The sequence below is a fragment of the Uloborus diversus genome, unplaced genomic scaffold (genome assembly GCF_026930045.1).
Source record: "Uloborus diversus isolate 005 unplaced genomic scaffold, Udiv.v.3.1 scaffold_612, whole genome shotgun sequence".
Classification (NCBI taxonomy): domain Eukaryota; kingdom Metazoa; phylum Arthropoda; class Arachnida; order Araneae; family Uloboridae; genus Uloborus; species Uloborus diversus.
Genome location: NW_026558805.1, coordinates 45,269 through 69,157, shown reverse-complemented (window position 1 = coordinate 69,157; position 23,889 = coordinate 45,269). Strand labels below are relative to the sequence as shown.

Genomic DNA, 23,889 nt, shown 5'->3' with positions numbered 1-23,889 from the left:
GAGAAATACGCAGACGACAATCTATTACGATTTATCTTTCTTATTGTTGCATTAATAAAGCTATTTTTATTCGCTAAAAAATAATGATAATAAAAATAAACCAGCACCTCTTGGCGCGATTGGCGCCAAAATTGAACTAAAGCCTGTTTACATATGGATTCACATATATTCCAAATTTCAACCAGAACGTAGCATTACTTCTTGAGATAGGGCACTCACAATGGAAAAAAAGAACGGGCGATTGCGCTACTCCCTTTTTAGCTTTTGACACCAAAATAAAATCAGCTTTTATACCCATTAAGGGCTACTTGCCGATAATTTTTTCTTTCATTCCGTTCATTATTTCTTGAGATACAGCAGTCACAATTGACGACAAAAAACGTTCTATAGCTCAGCTTGAGTTATTGACACCAAAATTGAATCAGCACCTGTTCCTGTTACTGGCAACATATGGATCAAATTTTGTTTGATTCCGCCAGTTACTTCCTGAGGAATAGCAATCACGCGTAACTCAAAAAACGTCCCATTGCTCCACCCCTTGGATGACTTCGCGCCAAAAACCAATGGGCACAAGTTCACATAGGGGCACATATGTGTACCAAATTTCGTTCGATTTCATGCGGTAGTTTTTGCTGTAGAGCGGCCACAAAAAACTGGTCACACACAGACGTGACACACATACACACATACACACATATATACACACACATACACACAGACAGACAGACATTTTCCAAAAATAGTCGAAATGGACTCAGCACACCTCAAAACGTTCGAATCCGTCAAAATTCGAAATTCGAAAATTTGCACGAATCCAATACTTTTTTCTATATATTAGATATAGAAGAAAGTAACAACTACGTCGCTACGGTCATGCAGAAAGTTTGCCGATTACAGTTTCAAAATCCTCGCATAAAAAGTTTCTCTTCAAAAATTTTTTGTACTTGGAAAATAATGCATTGTTCGTGTTGTGGATGAGACCTTAAAGTCGCAACTGTTGTTGATGCTTATGTTGGTGTTTGTTATTCTGTCAGAACAAATATTTGCTGCATTTTTTGGAAACCTGAATCCAAAAAAATTTGCATTATCAATTTTTGGAGAAGAACGCGAACTGTTTTTGCTTTGAAAAACACGTGCTTTGAGAACCACTACTACCCATTTTTACCACATGTTAGAATCTGATATTACTCTGGAAGTATCACCTTTTAAGATGTTATATTTTACTTTGAAGTTTTCATATTTTGGAAAAAAAGTGAAAATGTTTATTCTTTATCCTTACAAAAAATATTTTCTTTTCAAGATGTATTAGATGAAAGTAAAAATCTATTTTTTTTCACAATAAAAAAATTACAATAAAGTAGAAAACACATGAACTACTTAATGTAGTTTTACAAGTGTTTGGGTAAATGTAGTTAATGAGCAGTAAAAATTCTAAAATTTGCTTCTGAAATTATCTAAAAACTCGCCACTTTGTATTTTAGGGTGAAAATAACCCCCTGAAACTACGTTTTGAAATTTTTTTTTATATCGATTACAGTTCATGCAAAACATGTGTGGACGGGAATTTAATAAAAATAAAATGTCTTTCTTGATACTCTGAAATGATTTCCGTTGATTTGCTTAAAAATGAAAAAGCTAAGTTGCAGCAAATAGAAGATAAAAAAATTTAAAATGTTGATAAAAGAGATTTCTTCTTTGTTAGAACAATGTGGTTTAAAATACAAAGCTGTTGTCTTTGAAATAAGGAACATGATCAATAGAGTCACCCAGGGCAATTTCTGGACAACATATTTCAGGGGTAATTCTTGAAGGTAGCTATATTTTTTTCTTTTTTGCTAGGAAAACAGCTTTTTAACAAATCTTTAGAATCCTCGATATAGTTTGAACTAACTTCTTTGTAATTTATTACTCAAGAAAAATTGCTTTTTATTTATTTTGGAAAACAAATTTTTTTTTTTCTAAACAGCTTGTTTGTTTTCTGTAAAACAACATTGCGTCGTTTATACTATAACTAAACTGCAACCCGCGGCGTTGATGTAGATATTGTCAGTCAATTCTGGTTAATGGCAGACAAAGGCAGAAGTTAGAGCTGTAACTGGTGACTAAAAAGGTGACGATACTAATTTGATGCAAAGGCGAATATGGCGAGAATTTTAGCCAAAATATTGGTTAAAATGCAGCTATTTTGCAATCCATTGTAAAAAAAAGGCGACTGTACCAGTGAAAAAAAGACTAAAATGCATAATCATTACTTTTTTCTCTTTCCCAGCGTTAAAAAGAAGAAAATTTGCAAAAAGTTTAACCCCTACTTTCCAAAAGAAAAAAAAAAAAAAAACGCTTTAACGGTTTTTTTCCAAAAAAAAAAAAAAAAATAAATAAATAAATAAATAAATTAATTAAAAACAGTAAAACAAAATGTAGTAAATATATTTTCGATCAAAAAAGTTAGATGTTAACGATTTTGAAACGCTTAGTTTCGTTTTTGTAATCACGATTTTCATAAAGGGTTCGCTTTTACAATCGCTATTTTTGTAAAAAGTTAGTTTTTACGATCGTTCGAAAAATTCGTTTCCGCTACTACTACTGTTTTCAACTGGTTTGCCTTCTGAATGATGTCAACAATATTTTACTATTCAATTTCATTGTTTCGGGCAACCTAGATCCCCCATGAGTTCGTGATCAATGAGGTTCTGCTGTAATTTTATTTCTATGTAAGTAGTTAACATTTCATTTTCATTTAGGCATAACACTACTTCTAAATATATGTAAATATTTTAAAAATAGTTTTTTTTAGCTAAATTAAGTAAAGAAACTATGATTGTTATTACTTCCTTTTACAAAAAAGGAAATATTGTATTCGCGAAAAAAATTTCACTCAAAAATCGACCTTAATTTCCATTTTGCTCACCCCCGAATGCATGTTAAGTTTTTTTTTTTCCGACTCGACCACACGTGGATAAGTGCGTAAGAACGTATAGATACGCGTAATATCCATTTTGACGATTCCCGAGTTAGTTACAACGCGTTTTCTCGTGACGTCTGTATGTACGTATGTATGTGCGTATATGCGGAGGTGCGTATGTATGTCGCATAACTCAAGAACGGTATGTCCTAGAAAGTTGAAATTTGGTACGTAGACTCTAAGTGGGATCTAGTTGTGCACCTCCCCTTGTGGTTGCATTCGGGTGTTTCTAAGGGGATCTTCTGCCCCTTTTTGGGGGGAAATCATTCTTAATTTCGATGTAAACTCAAGTGGTGTTACAATTCGGCGGACACTTGGCGATATATCGCCGGTCTTTTGGTCGGCAAGTTTTGTCGCCAACATGACGACAAATTTGGCGATTTTGTTTTTTTTAAAATCTGGTTTCAATTTGGCCACTGTTGGTGATATTTAGAGTTTAAACTATTGAATCACATTAAAATTACCAATAATGGGAAAATGACATTAAATTGGAGTAAAAGGAAGTCAAGTGAGGCACACATGAGCTCGTTAAGAAAAAGTTTTAGATTTAGCTTTTTTTACTATCACAATTTGCCCCTCGTTAGTGTAACAACCAACCGGGTGCAGGGTTAAAAGTTACGCCGTTCATTTCTCATAATTGACTTGTTCAATGTTCATGTCTCTTCTAATAGGCTCGTACCTAGTGATCTTTTAAAATAATAAAGCATCATAATTACTTCTACATATAAACCTATATTTATTTAAATTAATCAATCATGCAAAAACTTATGCCGATGTGTTTAAAAAATGTCACAACCAGCTCCACTCTCCCATGCAATATGAATTCGTCTTTTCTCTTCTATATTTTCTCTTTATTTATTTCTTTTTCTCCAGAACTGGAGGATAGACTGCTGCATCTCAAAGGCCAGATGATGTACATGGAAGAATGGCAAAGCATGGTGTATCTGGGAACTCCAGTGTAAGTGAACTTGTGTATTTTACAGTAAAAAAATGTTTAATTGCAACAGCAACTGTGCTGAAAAACACACAATTTTGAAAAAGGACCATTTTTAGATATTTCTTATTAGAGAAATCGAAACATATTTTAAATTCAAGATAGTGCTACAAATTCTGTAAATAGTAATCATTTTTTATGATTAATTTTTTGTAATCTGGCTAAATTTGGCTTTTATTCCATTATTTTTCATCTAAAATTGTCTTAGTAACGTAACCTTCAAATAGTTTCTTGTAATCTTTATACAGCCCCCTTACATTCGAATGAAATATATGGTCCCTCCATTTCTGAACGCTAAGATTTGTGAATAGAATAAAAAGAAAGTATGAGAAAGTGGTAGAACGAAATAGGATTTTCTGGATATTTCTTTGCTGAGTATAAAGGCCGTGTGGCATTTGAATGAGAGTTAGTTTTTGCTTGTGAATCGTATCCGCCATGCGCTGGAGAGTATGTATTTAGCTCTGTGTGTATTAGCCTTTGCGCTGTGTTTTTGCGTATTTTGAAGTAAAAACGTGTGTGACTGTTGAATTTATACTAAACAATCCTCTATTTCAAGCCTAGATCTGTAACTTTCAGGTTCCATTACAAATATCAAAACAAGCCCTATACGTTTTTTTCAACTCGTATCTGAGATGCCCATTTTATTCAAAGTCGCTATGTAAATTTGAACAGGATTGAAACTTTTTTTTTCAACACAAATTCAAAGTTCACCATTGGAACAGGAAATATCATACTATCCCTTCAAGGCTTTTACAAGGTCAACCCAGAGATCAAACCAAGTGATATACTTTAATTATTATTATTTTAATTAAATGTAACCCAAGTTTAAGAAAATTGCCTTACGTGAGACTATATAATCTACATATGGTTGCCGCTTCCGAAAATTTAGTGCTCACAACACATTTTAAAACCTGAAAAATTATTTAAAAAAAACTTTAAAAATGGTTGTTTCAATAATTTTTGTATGCAATTTTAAATTTTTTACAGTGGGGAGGGGGGGGGGAGGAGGAGAAGGGGGATTTTCTCAGTTTTTGAAAATTTCAGAGTGTCTTCAAAAAATTTTACTTGCTTTCACTCTCACCCCTGGCCATGACCCCTCCCCCCCAAAATGAAATCCTGTATCTGCCCCTGCCTAACAGTACCACACATATTTCTTGCTCTTTATTCATCATTGTTAGAATTAATTTTGTATTTTTAATATAATTTCCACAACTCTTTCTCATCGTTTAATTGACGGTAAGTGCTATTATACATTATTTCTTAAGATTCCTTTTTGATGTAGATTACTTTCATTCATTTTGAAAACATTTCTTTATTATTATAACTAGTTTATATTAATCGTTGCATGTCTTATTATCATTGTTTGTCCTATTATAGTACCAAGATGTTGCGAAATTATTCCTATTAAATTATATTCATGATTTTAAGTTCAATATTTTCAATATATTCGTCGTGTACGTATTCTTTTGTATTGATTAAATTAACACACACACACACACACGAATTGACGCAATACCGAAAGAATTCACTGATCCACTAAGAAACCATTGGTTAGTGTAGTATACTTTAGTGTAGTATACTGTAGTGTAGTATATTTAAAAATGTATGTTATATACTGATAAAAAGATCTTTCTGCTTTAGCCCGGCTAATGGGCGGTACGTTACTGAATATACACATATATTCTTTGTTTTATTTATATATATTTTTTCTGTTTGTCACGAATACGATTTCTATTGGTTGCTTGTTCCAGGATGCGCGATCTTGATGCGATGGTTCACACGGGGCTCTATATCAACGATCTTAGCATGCATGATTTCAGCAGAGATATGGTATTAGCTGGACAGCAACAATCAGCAGAACTGAAACTGGCACTGGATCAGGTAAGCTTCCTGTTTTCGAGTTTTATTTCAGAGCAGTTTCAATAAGTGAATGATCACATGTCATTACCAAATTTTTCTATGAATTACTTGATGGCGTTGCTATTGCTACAGATGCCATTTTAGAGACATAAGTCTCTTTACTGCTTATACCTTTATAGTATTTTTATTTCTTACCATTCTTGAGTGATGCAAATTAGTTCATCTATACAGCGTTTTTCTTTAAAAAAAGCGTGACTTTACAGAAAAAATCTCGTTTTTTAACCCCTTTAGTCGTAATTATGAAATACTGAACCAAATATGTTTATATTTGGTACACAGTGTACTATGGTATAGAGTATCTTATAGACGAAATTTCAAGTTTGTAGGCTAAAAAAATAAAAGGGTTATGACACTTCCAATATTCCAGACTAATACTTTTGAAATTATTTAATAACAAATAAAAAAGAAGATGAAATGTCAGACTAACTTTATTGAAAAATGCTCTTCAAAGACTAATATTACATAATATAGGTATTTGACATGATTTAAGAAAAATATGTATTTTGTGAAAAAAGTGAAAAAAAAAAAAACCTTGCCTTTGCGACGAGAATCCATGGATGGAAAAATGAGCCACTCTCTATCTCTCAATCCCTATATATTAGTGTTATCAATCCCAAAGCGGAAAATTCTTTCACAGATAGTAATAAGTAGAATATAAAGAGTCAACCGCAAAAACCTAAAGAAAAAAAAAACAAGTAATATAATCAATTATTAAATGATTAGCAGCTGTTTAAAGCTCCTGTCCGGTAAAAAAAAAGATTGCTAACCGCTGACCATTTGCGACCATGACTGTGAAAGTTCGTCTCTCTAAACAAGTATTAAAAATCTAAGACCTAGACTTATTCCTTTCGTCATGGTAATCTGAAAAATCAAAGTGAGGATAATAAGCAACTCGTGATTGCTCAAAAAAGTTTTTAACAGCCCCATTAATTTTATAAAAATCTTCAAAGCAGTAATATCACGAGTGATATTGTTCTCAGTGAAGGGTTAAAGAAACCGACTTTTGTTCACTAGATTCCGGTTTTAAGGTTCTACAGTGTTTTATAGTTTAGTTTCGGAAAAGATCAATTTTGTCTTTATTCTACAGTTCCTGTTGTATGAGATAACTATATTAATCTTGAATAATGTCATGTGCTACAATGTAATACCTTTATCGAATTAGAAGTTACTACAGAACAAATGAACCCTATCTTTAAACATGCTTATGAAAGTTTAACAAGCAAAAAGAGCAGTACCTTGTCCTCTGCTGCTGCATTTCTTAAGTTGTGTTCCGCGGAACCCTAGGGTTCCACGGAGATCAATCGGGGGTTCTATAATTATTTTCCGAATTAGCCACAGAGAAAATAGAATAACGTAAGGTTGATTATAAATAGGGCTTCATTCCTCACGAAAGAAGAGCGGGAGGAGTATTGTAGGGTGGTTCTAAAAAAAAACGATTTTTTATTTCGGAATAGCGTTACCTCTCAAAAGCTGTCGTTTGACATCCTCAATTGGGGCAAAATTTAAACAAAATTCTAAGTAGACATCTTCAGTTCGCGCATAGGGTTGAAAGTTTGAAAAAATATGTTAAAAATTAAATTTTCAGAAAATGATAAAGTTTTTATTTATTTATTTATTTTTTTTTTTGTGTTTTTCATATGCAACAGCTATAAATTGTCAGTATATAGCGTAGTTTGAACCTAAAAAATATTTTATAGCTTTTAAATAAGATCTTTAGTTCACGCATACGCCTTAGATTGAGCAGGATATTTTAGCTCAATTTCAGTCGTATGCGCAAACGAAAGATCTTATGTTAAAGCTATAAAATATTTTTTATTGCTTTAGCAGTGCCCGACTAACTAAAAGTGAGATCCTAGGTCCACAATAATTAGGAGGCCCCATGAAGGCTCAATAGCGAAGTTCAGTAGTCGATTTGCAGGTTTGGGGCACGCCGGAATGCATTTTTAGAGCCTTTTTGTCTATCAAACTATGAAAATCATTTATCATGTGCATTTATGAATAATTGCGACGTGGTAAATTCGCTATTGGCAGAATGAATAAAAATTCTCTTTTAAGGATTTTTTTCCAATTAACAAGTCATTATGTTTTAATTATTATTTTATGAATACATGTATTTTTTATATAGTTATGATGCTTTGCATAATTATTTAAGTAAAATTTGGGGCCTCTTAGGAAGATGGGGCCCCAGACTTAGTCCTAGTATACCTGTGCGTTAATCAGGACTTGCTTAAAAGGGTTACACTTATCAAAGAAATTGAAAAACGCTGTTCTACTGTGATTAGAAAGGATGTGAATGCTAAATGTACACAAGTCTTAACAGTAGCCAAACAGCCGCTTTCATGCTAAGGCTCATGAGACATTAAACAACAAGTAAACAAAAAATAAAGAAATAAAATTTGATGTAAGATGTATTCCGTCACTTCACCGGAATCAAAGGGAAAAAGATGCAAAATTCTAAGTTTCTCGAGGAAATCATTGTTTTCTCACGGAGAGCAAACAATATTGAATCGGCTCTTTTGTTGCATTTTATAGTAATCTTCAATTTGATATGAAAACAATACATGAAAACATATATTTGTCGGAGAATATTTCTGGAAATTCAACACTTTTGAGATGTGTTTACTTGTTATTTTAACAACAATTGTATCTTGCTACTATAACAGGGCTGTAAAAATGAAAATAACTTTCTAAGTCAGGCAAAATGTGCTTCTGTCTGGGAATATAAAACTTGAATGCTAACGAAAATTTTACTTTTTCAAACGAAAAAATAGTTTTACCAAGATTTCAAAACTCAATACAAAATATCGAATTTCAAATGTAATGTGTTTATTGTATTTCACACGCTCAAAAATATATGTTGATATTTCTACCACGTTGTATCTACATATGCCTGTATTTATCGATGCATATTTTCTACTTATCTATTCACCAATCAACCTACCTATTTACCAGCTAATCACCTACCTGCCTATCTTCCTACTTACCTACATATCTATCTATCTACCCACTGAGTAGCTAATTATTATTATCATCCCCTCAATTTTATGATAGACCACCCTTTGTCAGCAATACTACATATATAAAATCTTTTAGGCATGAACTGCATGAGATGTTGGTAGGTTCTATGAAATATTTGAGACCATATAGATGAACTGAACTATCGTATTCCTTGAGATTGAAAGGTATTGTATCTAGCTGTTTAATGTTTTTTCTTCGATACCATCCACAGATTCTCAAATGAATTAAGATCTGGTGGTGTGCAGGCCAACAAATCAGTTAAATTATCTTTGACGCTCTTCGAAATATCTGCCGGCAATTTCAGTTATATTCCAGGCAGGATTATTTTTCTGAAAGTATCCATTACTAGCAAGGTTGGCCATTGATATAAGAGGATGTACTTGACCTACTACAATACTTAGGCACCCTTGGGCATTCAGATACTATTCTACAAAAGTTTAAATACCCGTACAATATCAAAAAACATCCCCTAAACCATACCATAAAAATGTCTCAACTATCTTGAAGTGCTTTGGCAATGCAGTTGAGATCCATACTTATAAGCTGTTTTCTCCTTGTAAAACTAGATAACCCCTTTCCAATTCATTTACCATCCAATCATTGTTCTTTGCGAACCGAGGGCATCTGCTTTTGTTCAATGTAGACCAAAGAGGATTTTGGACAACTCGTCACCTTCTATGGGAAATATGGTGTGATGTCAGGCAAGTAGTTCGTTTAGAGACTTTCACAATTGATTTTGGTTTAAGTTTTAAGGAAATTTGACGTGCTGTCGCTCTTCTACTGGAATAAAAAAACTCTAGCAGATATCATTTCAGATCGATAACTGAGCCGCCTATGACGATCCCAATTCTGACATTGGGACTGAGGTTAGTCTGGTCATCTACTCTCTGTAACTGCTGCTCTCAAATACTTCACAAGTTCAACTGTTTTGCTGGAACTGGTTTCGACTCTTCAAGTGCATAAAATCATCCCCAATTCAAATTCGGTTAACACATTGAACACATTTCTTTACAATCAATGAGGCTTAGTCGATTCTTCGCATGTCCATCATTCCTCTTTTATCTTGCCCTACAGCAAACAACAATAACGGGTGCCTCAATAGATATGAAAATTTGGAATTTGCGCCGAAAAAGTCATTTTTCAGGCATTTTTAGAGTTTTTTTTTATTTCTGTCATAGTGCTGGAGTTGTTTCAGAAAAAGGAGAGTAAAGTCATGGAGCATGGTGTTTGAGCTTAAACATATGCCAAATAATTTGTTTTCCGTTATTTATTTTTTTTAAATTCAATTTACCAGAACTAAAAATAATAATCCGAATTGTGTCCACCTCCATTATACCTTGTAAAAAGAGTAATAATGGTTTCAAAACCAGGTAATTATAACAAGTAGAGATTAAGAATTGTATTACAGAAAACTATCACAAACTGTGCATTTTAATACAAATATTTAAAGATTAAACAATCCAAAAAGCTTCACAAATGTTTTTTTTTTTTAAACTCTTCCACCCCGGAGCACATTTCATGTTGTCACGAGGCGCATTTAGAGCAACACACCTATATTTCTCCATGTTTGTATTCACAGAAACCGGCTTGTTGTTCTACGTGAAGTGAATCAAACTTGTCAAAACGCTCAAATCATTCAGTCTATAGTGTTTCCTAAATAAACATGTCAAATACAACTAAATAAACTCATTATAATTATTCAACTAAATGTTCCTTCTAGAACTAAACGAGCCTACTTTTCCGTATACCCATACTACTTTCTAATACCTGATCAATATTCTCAAAAATAGCTAAAATCGCAAATTGTTTCAAACATATTTTTTTAAATATTTTAAGCTAATTTCTAGGAATAAAATATTCTTCACTCATCCAAAAAAGCAGATGCGTAAAAAAATAAAGAAATAAACGAACAAATAAAATAGCACCACCTTTTAAACAAAGCAGCTAACACTTTTTTTTATTAAAAAAATTCTTTAACAGCTTTCAAAATGAAAATATAATAATTAAAATTAATAAGCTCATTAAAATAAATAACATCATATCAAAAAAAAAAAAAAAATCGTTTCTTTTCCCCTGTTGCCAAAAATAATTTTTTAAACGAATTAACGCACTTACCAAAATAAATAAAAACAATAAAATGTCAACTTAAAGAAATAATTTTCACTGTCAAAAAAAGAAAAAAAAAAAAAAAATCGTCTGCGCATACCTTTACGTAGAAACATAAATGACATCGAGTTTATACGCCGAAAACTGAATACCTAAATTAAAACTTTAGCGTGAAAATAAAAACAAGTTATATTACCAATAATTATTTCACAGTTAAAACCATAGCTGCGGAGTCGGAGTCGGAGTCAATCTCATTTTGAGATAAAATAGTCGGAGTCGAATATCCAAGAATCGGAGTCAGTCATTTATCCTCCGTGTATAAATTTTTGCCAAAGCTACGAAGTCAGAGTCGGAGTCGGACTAACTGTCGAGCACACGAGCCGGAGTCGGAGTTAGGTGCCCCTAAATTCTCGGAGTCTGGAATTTGTCGTCAAGAGCTATTCCCAACAAAACTTGTTTAAAGTAAATCCGCCTTCAAGTACGAAATCTGCATTGACTTTCCCCGTAGGCGCTAATGTTAAAGGATTTGAACCGTTCAAAATTGAACGGAAAATTGTTCAAATCAAAAAGACATTTTATATACAAGTTTTTCATCAAAAGCTTTTTCTTACAAAGCTCGAAGCAAATTCGCCTCACAGTTTGGAATTGCCTTGAATTTCCCCGTAAGGGCTAATGTTAAGTTTTTTTGAACTGTTCAAAATTGAACAAAACATAGTTCAAATAAAAAAAATGAAATATAGGAATGAGGTGTCCTCGCCGAGATCTTTCGAACAAAAAAAAAAAAAAAAGGTTCGAATCGGACTATTCACTCATAAGTTATTAGGGGGGACAGACAGACAGACCGACAGACATTTTTCCCCATCTCAATACCTTACTTTCTAATTTTTAATTTTTCGATATTTATTTATTTTTTTCGACTTTTTTGTTTTTGTTTTTTGTAATATTTTCAAGATGTATTAAACTTTCTTTCATGCTTTTTTCATTTTTCTCTGACTTTTACTGGGAAAGTAGGCTAAAAAGCGCACTTACAAGAAGTATTTGGATAACTCTCTTTGCAAAAATCAGAATAAGTGCTCCCAAACGGCAACGCAAAGGACTAGAATCATGAAAGTTCCACAAATAAATATTGTGAATAAATAGTACTCTTAATCGCAAAAAAAAAAAAAAAAGAAAAGAAAGGGAAAAAAGCAAAAAAGAAAGAAAGAGAGCGAGAGAGAGAGGGAAAAAACTCTAGTAATGACACCTAGCGTCAAACCAGATAAGCGTAGGGGATGAAATCGAGTACGGGGACGAAATATGTCAACTTAATACGACAGAAAAGCATATTACAAAAATAATGAAACAGTAAGAAAAGAAGGAAGGAATGGTGATTCTGAAGCAGATTTAAAATTCAATGATAAAGAATGCAATCTGGTCTTAAAACTGTGGAACAAAACAAATTGCAAAGCAGCATTATTAAAAAACAGCAGAAAGTCAGAAAAAAGTGGCTTCAAACCAACTTTTGAAGTAAAGTTGAAAAGCATATTGTCTCGCATATGATTTTGATTCAAGAAGAAAAAACACGACATTGTAAGATTTTTGACGATGATACAAAAGGGTATTGTGAGGTGTGGATAGTAGTAAAGCTCAAGTAAATGGACAAACAATTTTTGAGAAAGAAAAGAAATTTCACGAAGTTTTACAAAACAAAAGCTTCCGCTCTACTTTTGGAACTGATACTTTAAAGGAACTTAATAAAATAAGTCAGAAGGTAACCATAAAATACGGAAATTTTTTTTTGTCAAACTACAAATAATGAAATTACTCGTCACAAGGGAGCAAAATACAAAACACTAAAGTTGTTCGATATTATTTAAAATTAATAAAGAATACGGGGATACTTTCTTTAATTAAATAATAGTAATTCATAAAACAATTGAAATGTGTTAAGTACAAGTCACGAAAATTTCAAAGACTTGGGTGGGATAAAAAATGAATACTTTAGAAAAACAACTTATAATTGAAAAAAAAAAAGAGTCGTTCTTTGGAATTCTAAATGTGGTAAAAAAAAATCTAGTTATGTCTGTATTGCTCGCCAAACCTTCAATGTTAAAAAAAGAAGAAAAAAAATGTAACGTTCAAATTAAATTAGAACGCAGGAATTTTACATGTTTGTGCTAAGATCTTTTAAATGTTTTCTTCTAACACGCCTTTCCGTATACAATCTTTTAAAACAATTACATTCTTTTGCGATTATTAGGTTGCGCAAAAGCCGGGGAAGTTTTTTGAAATTTAACAAGAATTTGGCTTTTTTGGCTTTTTTTTATTGCATATTGTAAAAGTTTTTTCTCTAGAGTCTCATTTTACTTTTCGCAATAAAATATGCACTTAAAATGAATTCTTCGTTTGTAATGTTATTAAATAATTTATTACATTAACAACCCAAAATCCACCACGAAGAAATGACTGTACTTCGAGTTCCCCTCTACCTTTCCCATCCACCCAACCAAAGGATTTGGACCTTTTTAACATAGTTTTCTTACGGTTCTGAACAACTTTTTGCCTCTTGGAGTTAAAATCATGACTCAGATAAGGCATGATGATCGTGAGTACAAAGTTGTTCTTTTAAATAAGTACCCTGCGTCTGCATCACATACTTTTCTGCAGATTCACTGACCAGTATCACAATATTTTCAGCAGCAGTATTTCGCAATTATTTAGTTTTTAGAAATGAGAAAATATCTGCCATATATTCCTCCATTAAAGAGAAAGAAAGTGAGCACTATAACCCTGTATTAATTTCATAGTTTAAAGAATCAAAACTTAGAGTTGATGGGAGGAAAATGTCTCGTAGTTGTAGAACTGTTTCGTTTTGGCCCTTTTAGTGTCAAAATTTTAATTTATTTCTCCTACTTTTCGTAACAGGATATACAAAAGAAATTCGTAAGTCATTTATGTATTAACAGAAAGAGCAGTGCAGACGAGTTTTTCATGATATATATATATATATATATATATATATATATATATATACATATATATATTTTAATTGAACATATTATTATGATTTATTTATTTTCTTAAGTACATTTAATTACTTTTTTTCCTTTCTTTTTTATGTTGATAAAATGTTTTTATTTTGATACAATTTTTAATTTTAATTCTTTTTTTTTCTTTTTGTAATCTATTAAATATTTTTTATTATAGAAATAAATGCGTAAGCTGCATTGTTTAACTGCTTCATTTAATATATGCTACTACTTTATTATTTGTCCGTTTCGTTATTTTCACGTATCTATTTCATTAGATGAGCAAGGCATATTTTATTTCTAGAAATCAGCTAAAAATGTTAAAAACGTATTTTTGACATAGTTTCCTGTCATAGCTAATAAAGAGAACATTGATTAGATACTGGAAAGTCGATGTTGCTATACGGGAAAGTTAGGCTTGTTTAGTTTTGGGCGGAAGTTCTCGTTAAAGCTATCAAAAGGATATGTTTTAAAAATAAATATTACATAAACTACTTAAAGAATTTTTAACTAGAATCCATTTCCAGCTGAAATTCGCGAATGCAACATTCTTACCATTTATTTCTTCGAAAGCGCGTTGAAATTGAATACCCTTGGGATTATGCATTGAGTGAGAAAACGTGTCAACTCTAATAGCACTTGTACACAAAATTTATTGTTTAAAAAATATAATCAAGCAAACCTCAACGATGCATTTTAGTAATATAAGAGAAGGAAATCAAAAATGACTTTTCATTACAAACTTATTATGAATATTTCAAAAATTAGTTTTGACATCTGAAGAAATTATGACGGCAGAAGACCAGAAAGCTTTAATAAATAAAAATTAAGTTATCAGAATTATTAATTAAAGTTATTATTAATTCTGCAAAAAATGTAAAAAAAATGGGTTTGTCAAAACAGAGGAAAATATGAATGCTATTAAAAATTGCTCTTTTCGAGTTTTTCTTTATTAAAAATCACGTACGGGAAAATAAAATTTAAAAAAAAAGAAAGAAAAAAAGCAATGCATAGTTATAAGCATAATAAATAGATATTATATTTATGTTTTCATGTGCTTAAATTGCGCATAAAAACTTGTAATATTGTTTATTTTTGACATTTATTTCCTTAATTTTCATTCAAAATTACCTCACTTTGAACTTACTATTTAAATAGCTCATTTTACACAATGCAGTAATTTCACATTTCATCCTTAAAAAAAAAACCGTTTCTTCACTATGTTTTAAAATTAAGGACATATGTTTTTGACTGTTTGATAATAAGTACATATGCTCTGATCCGTTGCAAGTACATTTACATAGGTCAAAATCAAATTTTTTTACGCATCATTAACATATTACAGGACGTTCTATTCGATCTACAAGGCTATTTTTTTTAATGACCATAAAGTATCAAGTTGTTAAAAATTGTACATTTGCATTTGTTCTTCGAGTAAGTAAATATTTACCATGATAATTATTTGGATCGATTATCATTCTTGTACTACATCATTCTTGTTTTTAAATCATGCCAAACATTATTTAAACCACAATGATAAATACGGTATAACGAATATACATTTTCAAGTACTATTTTTAAAAGGATAGTTCTTATTTTACAATTTTCAACATTGCATAAAAGAATTTAAAGAAGCTCCAATTTCAGAAATATTAATTTGATTCGTTGTGGCAGTATTCATTTTTGCTTCAACTGCTGATTTTTATTAAACTGCAGAATTGATGTATCAATTTAAAGTTATTTTTCTTAGGAAAAATAATGAACGTATATCTATTAGTGAAACTTTAAAATAAAAGCTTGCAGTCATATGTTTCACTTGCTTGTTCATTAAAACATAACTAATCAAAATATTTTTCTCGAGCAATCGTTGCTGGAATGAAACCTTTCGCACAATTGATACTAAAATGATTTTTTCACCGGGAGTATTAAATTCCTAGTAAAGTCAAAAAGAAATGCTCCCTCCAATCTTAACATTAGTCATAGGAATGCAATATCAACTCTGCATGAAAACGTATAAGCTCTTGTCCAGTATGACCGGGTAATCAGCAGAATACTGCCGTGGGAAGTTAAAATGCAGTATGTACAAAAGTGAGTATCTATTAAACTCAAAACTGCGTTTGGATTTTCATTTTGAATACTAGGAATGCTTATAAAACGTTTTAAATGTGCGTACACCTGTTCGCGATTACTCGAATAGCGTTCTTCTAACAGTGACCACGCTAATTGATAATTCTACTACAGATATAGACTGAATAATTCGTAAGGCATCACCTTTCAGATAGGATTTTAGGTATTGCAATTTTATTCCCTCTGACAGCTCCTTATTTGAATGAATAGTTGCATTGAAAATATCTCTAAATGAAAGCCATTCATGTAAACTCCCAGAAAATACAGGCAATGATATTTTTGGCAATCTCACGGTGGTGCTCTGGTTTGAAACCGAGACTGGTTGTTTCGAATCATCATTTTCGCGTTTGATTCGGTTTAACTTGAAATTAATATCATCCCTAATGTCATAAATCTGTTCTTGTTCTGATGAATAAATTTCTATTTCATCGTCTTTGGAATTAGTAAAAAGATAATCAAAACACTCGTTTAATTCATCGATAATGGATGCAAGTTTCTTTTCACAAATATTGACATCTTTAAAATCACAACCTTCTTGTAATTTCGTCGCAAGTTTGGTTAACTGGGCCTTTTGGACTCGTTTCATTGCCAGAGCTTGTTTTAAGGCGGTAATTGGCATGTTTAGACAATTCTATCTCAAGGCAGGTAGCACTATTGACTCAAAAAACACTAATTATTATAAATTATCCAGAAATAAGTTGCATAACAACATTACCATTCGGATTCGCTTCAATTGTAAGCACAATGCTTCGACGCAAATCGGTAAACTCAAACCGAAGTCACTCGAAGATCACACACAGTGCATAATGAACTTAGAATATTTAACTACTATTCTCGTAAATATCCATAGATCTAGTCCTCCTGACTCGTAAAGGACCAAAAGTGTTGTTGCACAAGCAACCTTAATAAAATCATCGACGGACCATTTGAAAACTTTTGTTCACATCTTTAAAACAACCATAGACTAATAATAAGAGTAGACCGAGCTTTCCCAGACTTGCTGACGAAAAAATTGGTTCATGGATACATCATGTGACTGATGGAAGGCTTGGCGAAAACTTTGGCAGCATGGTTGCTAGATGGCAACATTATCTATAGTTTGGCACTCGACATGTATTTTAAGTAATGTGTTTTCATTATAATTTTTTTCCAGGTGCAGAGATTGAACTGTTTTTCTTTTAGTTATGAATTATTTTGACATTAGCAATTAGTTTTTGATCACAGTTTTCAGTAACTTTTATTTCATTTGGAACTGCTACGTCAGCGTTGGCGTGAACGTAATGGAGTAAACGTTTTGCGTTAACGCAAAAATGTACTTATCGGAATCTTAAATTGAAATTGTAGGTAAAAATCTTACCGTTTGCCGATTCTATTTGGGCGCTTGCATCTTTAATTGCTTAGAGAGTTATTGAAATTGACTAAAGAAAATGCACAATACTATCTAAACGAAAAACTCACTATATTAACAAAATATTTACAACTTAGAATAACCAATTTACAAATCGGACTCCATAAATATTCCGCGTTCCATCAATTCTATTTATTTTATTTCTCGCGGTAGTTGATCGTCTGCTACGATCAACGCCCGCTGTTGCTAGGATATCCACTAGTCACATGGTTTGGTTCATGAGCAGCAAAGGGTTGCCATAGCTCGGTCTATTCTTATTATTAGTCTATGAGAACAACAGAAAAAAGCCAAAACTAAATATGGTAACTATGGCAACTAACAGCCAGCGCCATCTCACAAGCGAAGAGGCACTCACAAATGGAGAGGTCTCCCAAGTGGAGAGATACTCAACAGTGAGTTTTCGAGATATTTGAATTAACGCCTTTTTGACTCCACACAAACAATATAAAGGTTTTTTTTAGAGGCAGAAAATTTTAGGTTCAAATAAAACACAGTTAAATTTTGTTAATTGCCATGAATGTTACTTTATTCGAAGATGATTCTTTGCCATTTTCATTTAAATATGATTTCTGGCGTATGGCCACCTCGGCTGGCTCGGAGAAAGTCCAATTGGAAAGTTCAATTTTCTCACTTTTTGCAGCAATAGAGGCCATGTGTCAGTAATACGGTGGCGAATGAGAATGTTCTCTTCTAAGGCGTCAATCGTATGTGGCTTATCGGTGCAGACCAAAGACTCTACACAGCCCCACAAAAAGGAGTCCAGCGGTGTGAAATCGCGTGATCTTGCAGGCCAATTCACGGGTCCATTACGCGAAATTATTCGTTCACCGAACGTTTCTTTCAATAAATCAATTGTGACACGCGTTGTGTTGCATGTTGCACCGCCTTGTTGTCTATTCATGCTGAAATGGCAAACCTAACTGAACACAAAACAAGTGACAGCTATCAAAATGGCACACATATCAGTGTTGCCAACTTAAAGTTCTATACCTCTAAAAAAACACCCTGTAAAAATGTTGGAATTAGACGTCGTTTTCGTGCTATGTTTTCAGCACAAACCAAACACGCAAGTTTTTACAATAAAGCTAAAATATAATAGATTACAAAATAAAAAATAAAAATAAATAAATAAAAATAAAATAAATGTAGATTCTGCTGTTCATTTTTCCAAGGTAGAGTTTTATTCAAGTGTATTTTTAGTGTTATACACATAAATTAAAACATGAACATGATTATTATCAGGAGAAAAACTGGCGGTCAAAGTAGTTTTTTAATGTATAAACATAAAGCTCGTAATTGAATTCAGTACACATTTGTTTTTCCCATTTCTCTTAAGCTAGTCATGTACATGTGGAAAATCACATATAAGTGTTTTACTCTTGATAAAAAATAATAACATAAATACTATTTCAATAGCAGTATTCTTTAGCGTAGCTAGTTAATATTAATAGCATTTCACTGTAAAACAGTTTTTTTTACGTAAGCTTTGTTCAGATGTATATGTAAGCATTTCTTTTCGAACACTTTTGTTTATTTTTGAAATCTTCTTTGGCAAATAAAGCTTAGAACTTCTGGGATTTCTAGTTAAAAGGAAGACTAACATTTATTATTTATAGCCTCTGATACATTTTCAGTGTACTTTTGCGTACTTACTGCGTCTGTTTTCTGCATATTCGAGAAAGTCAGTTCTGAGGAGCTATACTATGGATTTTAAAAATGTAAAAGTGTTGTAAATCCTTTTGCATTCTTGTGTTAGTATTTTCAACGTCATTTGTTTTGTGCAGTAACTGTTTTATCGTTTTGAGGAGTTTAAACATTTTGCTGCATCTTAAAGGATGGTCGTCACATTTTCTGGTGTTCAATAAAACAGACCTTTGCATTCTTTACTAAGGTTTGTGAAAATTTGTCGAAGTATATTTTTGCCAATCAATTTCAAACAATAAGTCTTAAAAATGTTTTTTCACTGAAAAAATAACGATGTAATAAAATAATTGCTCATTTAAAAAACCCAAAAAACTTCTAAATGCAAGTTTTGTGAAAATTTAACCTCAACTATAATTTTGAAAGAAACTAATGTGCCCATAGTTTTGCGCAACATGTCTGAGCATTCAGTTTACAAGGTGAGCCAAAATATTGAGGGCATTTAATCCTTGGACAAAAAAAAATAAGGTACGTAAATGTTGTTTTCATTGGAAAGACAACATAAAACAGTTTTATATATAGCACAAGTTTATACATTAAATATCTTTTACATTAGCCGGCAGCAATTCTCGGCAAACTTTACTGATTGACTCAGTCTAGAAATGGCTATGGTACAGGAAAAAGCAATGTGCCAATCATAGTTCCATTGAAGCAAATATACCTGTTGGCGCGGGTCCGAGCCTGAAGGGGGGCCAATATTTTTAAAACTAGGCATGAAAGGGGTAAAGAATATGGACGGGGGGGGGACGGAAAAGTCATTCGTGACGTGTCCCCCACCCCACGCCTCTAGTTTTCAGACACCAAAAATCTACTTGAAGAACGTTAAAAAATCTAAAACTGAATTAAACAGACCACATCTAATAAATATTGCCTTGCATAGGTTGCTTTCAGTTTGGAATACACAAGTTCAAGGTCAGGAATACACTGCATTTGCCATTTCAATGTACTTCTTTTAATCATATGTTTTAAGCTCTATTATTCATTATTAAAATATTTTTAAAGATAATTCAGGTTAAACTACTTGTATAATTTGCCAATATATACAATTACTAGTGGTATCCGTACGGCGTGGCCCGTAGTTGAAAATTAAAAGGTCATTCGGTTCGCCTGTATATTTACAAATAATGGATGACGAATTTCTCGCCAATTGGCTATGTTCATTCGCTCTCCCATTCCACGTCATGACAATTTCGTAATTTACTCGTCCATATTATGATAATTTTGCTCCGGGAAATGTTCTTAAAATTGAAATAGAAAAAGAATAAAATCGAATTTTCGAAAAATCGCTTCGAGGTACACACACCCATGCTACAAACTAACTTTGTGCTAAATTTCCTGAAAATCGGCCGAACGGTCTAGGCGCTATGCGCGTGACAGACGTCCAACAGACATCCAGACAGAGAGACTTTCCGCTTTATTATTAGTAAAGATTATGCCAGCTGTTATACATTTATAAGATATTATACGTAATTTAGCTATACATAATTTAAAAATTGATGCTGAATTGAAAGTGTTAAGAAATAATGAGAAAAAAACTCGTAGTATCGGGTTATTGAAAGAAGCTTGCGTTAGTGCATTGCAAAAAAAAAAAAAAAATGTGCTTATTTATGATAAGAAAAAGTCATAAATTAATTTCTGTAAATTGTGCCTAATGTATGAATAAATTTAGCAATATTTACATGGACTGGATTCGTACTGAACATTCAATAAAATCCATCATTGAAATACCAAAACAAAAACATTATTAAAAAAAAAAACTATAAATTCAAAACTATAATTTTTGATCTCAAATATTAGAAATATTCCATCAATAGTTCATGAAATATTAGAAATAGTGCATTGCAAAAAAAAAAAAAAAAAGTGCTTATTTATGATAAGAAAAAGTTATAAAATACTTTCTGTAAATTGTGCCTAGTTTATGAATAAATTTAGCAATTTTCATATGGACTGGATTTTTTCGTACTGAATATTCAATAAAATCCATCATTGAAATACCAAAACAAAAACATTATTAAAAAAACTATGAATTCAAAACTATAATTTCTGCTCTCAAATATTAGAAATATTTCATCAATAGTTAATGAAATATTAGAAATATTTCATCATGCGTATAAGTATAAACGTATAGATCCATTAATTAGGATTATTTTTTGTTTTTGCTTTATCGGTTAAATGAGGAAAAAAAATAGTCTCAAATGTTCTAAATTTAAACGAGCTGATGTGTGCATCACATGACTTCCTTTTACTCCAATTTAATGTCATTTCCCCATTATTCGCTATTTTAATGTGATTCAATATTTATTCTCTAAATATCACCAACAATGGCCAAATTGAAACCAAAAAAAAAAAAAAAAAAAACTCCGCCAAATTTGTCGCCAAGTTGGCGACAAAACTTGGCGACCAAAAGACTGGCGATACATCGCCAAGTGTCCGACAAATTATAACGCCACTTGAGTTTACATCGAAATTAACAATGATTTCCCCCCAAAAAGGTGCAAAAGACCCCCTTAGGAACATCCGAAAGCAACCAAAAGGGGAGGTGCACAACTAGACCCCACTACGAGTCTATGTACCAAATTTCAACTTTCTAGGACATACCATTTTTGAGTTATGCGAGATACATACGCACATACGCACATACGCACATACGCACATACACACATACGCACATACATACAGACGTCACGAGAAAAGTCGTTGTAATTACCTCGGTGATGGTCAAAATGGATATTTCGCGTGTCTATACATTCTTAGGCACTTTTCCACATGTGGTCGAATCGAAAAAAAAAACTCAACATTCATTTGGGGGTGAGCAAAATGGAAATTAAGGGCGATTTTTGAGTGAAAATTTTTTCGCGAATACAATACTTCCTTTTTTGTAAAAGGAAGTAAAAAAAGGTGTTTACGCACAAATGACGCAAATCTTACTTGACAATTATATTATTTTATAGAACGTTTATATACTCAGTGGTAAAAAAATAACTTATAAAAGATTTGCTAGTAAAAATCCTTAGTAAAATAGGGATTTCGCAATCATTATGTTTGTTATAAGGGTTTAATTATGAAAGAAGTAAAATGTTCCGTGTACGTTGCATAAATTTCGCTTATCTATAACTAATTAATCACCTGGGAGCTGACAGCTGCGTCAATAACGAAGCCACGTTAATGGGAAAGATAAACTGCAATATTAAGTGCCTCTAAGCAGGGGCCACAGACTACCATTTCAGGGGGGATCATACTGAGGAATGAACCTCCCTCCCACTCCCTACGAACGAACCTACGGTTTTGTGTACGAAATATCACTGAAGCTGCTTGGGTGTCAATAAAAAGCACCAAATCGCCCAGGAATAATGCACCTAATTGGAAAAAACGTTACTTAATACATTTCATAAGCAATAAAAATCATTAGAATTTTGAAAAAAAAAATTTTTTTTTGATGATTTAAAAAGATTACTGCAGTCGTTTACATTTTATTCTCAAACTGATTGAACACATTGTGGATCGATAATGCAGTCAACGGAATAGCGGGGGTCATAATATCCATGACCCTCTATCCGCCCCTGCCGCTAATGTATGTTCGTAAAGCTTAGCGAAAATTCTTTAATTCTTTCCTAAGTCCTGACGCTCTTAGTGTTTTTTCTCTACTATCCTTCTCCCTAGGATTTTGAGAACCCCTGTCCTTGAAAGAAAAAGCTTAAGATAGTTTAAAACAATTGACATCATAAATGATGAAAAAAATAAATGTTATAAAATATATAAATAGGAAGTTTATTCTTATATTAGTCCTTTGGAATTCGAAATATTTTTTTAAAAAATAATATTAGTTCAATATATTCATGTACATATAACTAAATACAAACATGCTTGAAAACATCTACTTATCTTCTATACATATGAGGCAGTGAGAAGCAAAGTGGACATTTTCTAGTTTTGAGTAAAACGCGTTTAAAGATACAGTAAAACTTGTAAAGTTGACCACCCCTGTAAGTTGACCGCTATTTTCAAGCACAGAAGTAGATCTTATCATATAATTCAACCTCTATAAGTTGACCACCTGCTAAAGTTGACCACTAAAGTAGTGCACCGCAAGTGGTCAACTTACACAGGTTTCTCTGTAACTTGCTAGGTAGGCTATCATTGAAAAGTTTTTCTTAATCATGCTGTATGGCAGCAACTACCAGGGCTACTAATACCATCTCTTGCACCAAGACAGAGGAGAGGTTCAACTACCATTTTTACTGGTTATCTCCAAATTTTTAATTTTGCCACTTACCTTCCTTTGCTTCTCACTGTTTCATGTATAAAATATATTGTTTGTGTAAGTGTGGCACGCATACTGGAAAAACGAGAACGCCTAGACACATAATACGGAAAGGTCTAGATAATATTTATACCAATGTATGTCATAAAAACCTGTCTTAAGTAACCTGCCACATGACAAGCAAAACTAGATCAAACAAGTTACTTCGCATTTGTAGACCTGTTGGATCGGAAAATGTAAGATCACTAAATTAAAAAAAAAAAAAACAGCTTAGTGTCATCTTCAAACAATGATTGCGCCCAAGGAAATGTTAAGAAACACGCAAAACTCTCAGAATGTCTTCTATCTGTTAAAGCTTGACCACGGAGAGATGGTGGATGACCT

The 23,889-nt window shown here is 32.3% G+C and overlaps 1 protein-coding gene across 1 annotated transcript in view; it reads left to right on the top strand.

Moving 5' to 3' along the window:
* Positions 1-23,889, top strand: part of LOC129233675 (soluble guanylate cyclase 88E-like) — a gene marked incomplete at both ends in the record, with an annotated part of 107,593 nt that overhangs the window by 41,773 nt on the left and 41,931 nt on the right. The window contains 2 exons of the mRNA XM_054867655.1: positions 3,836-3,920; positions 5,708-5,837. Of these exons, the coding sequence (XP_054723630.1) occupies positions 3,836-3,920; positions 5,708-5,837 (215 nt within the window). The remainder of the gene's footprint in view (positions 1-3,835; positions 3,921-5,707; positions 5,838-23,889) is intronic.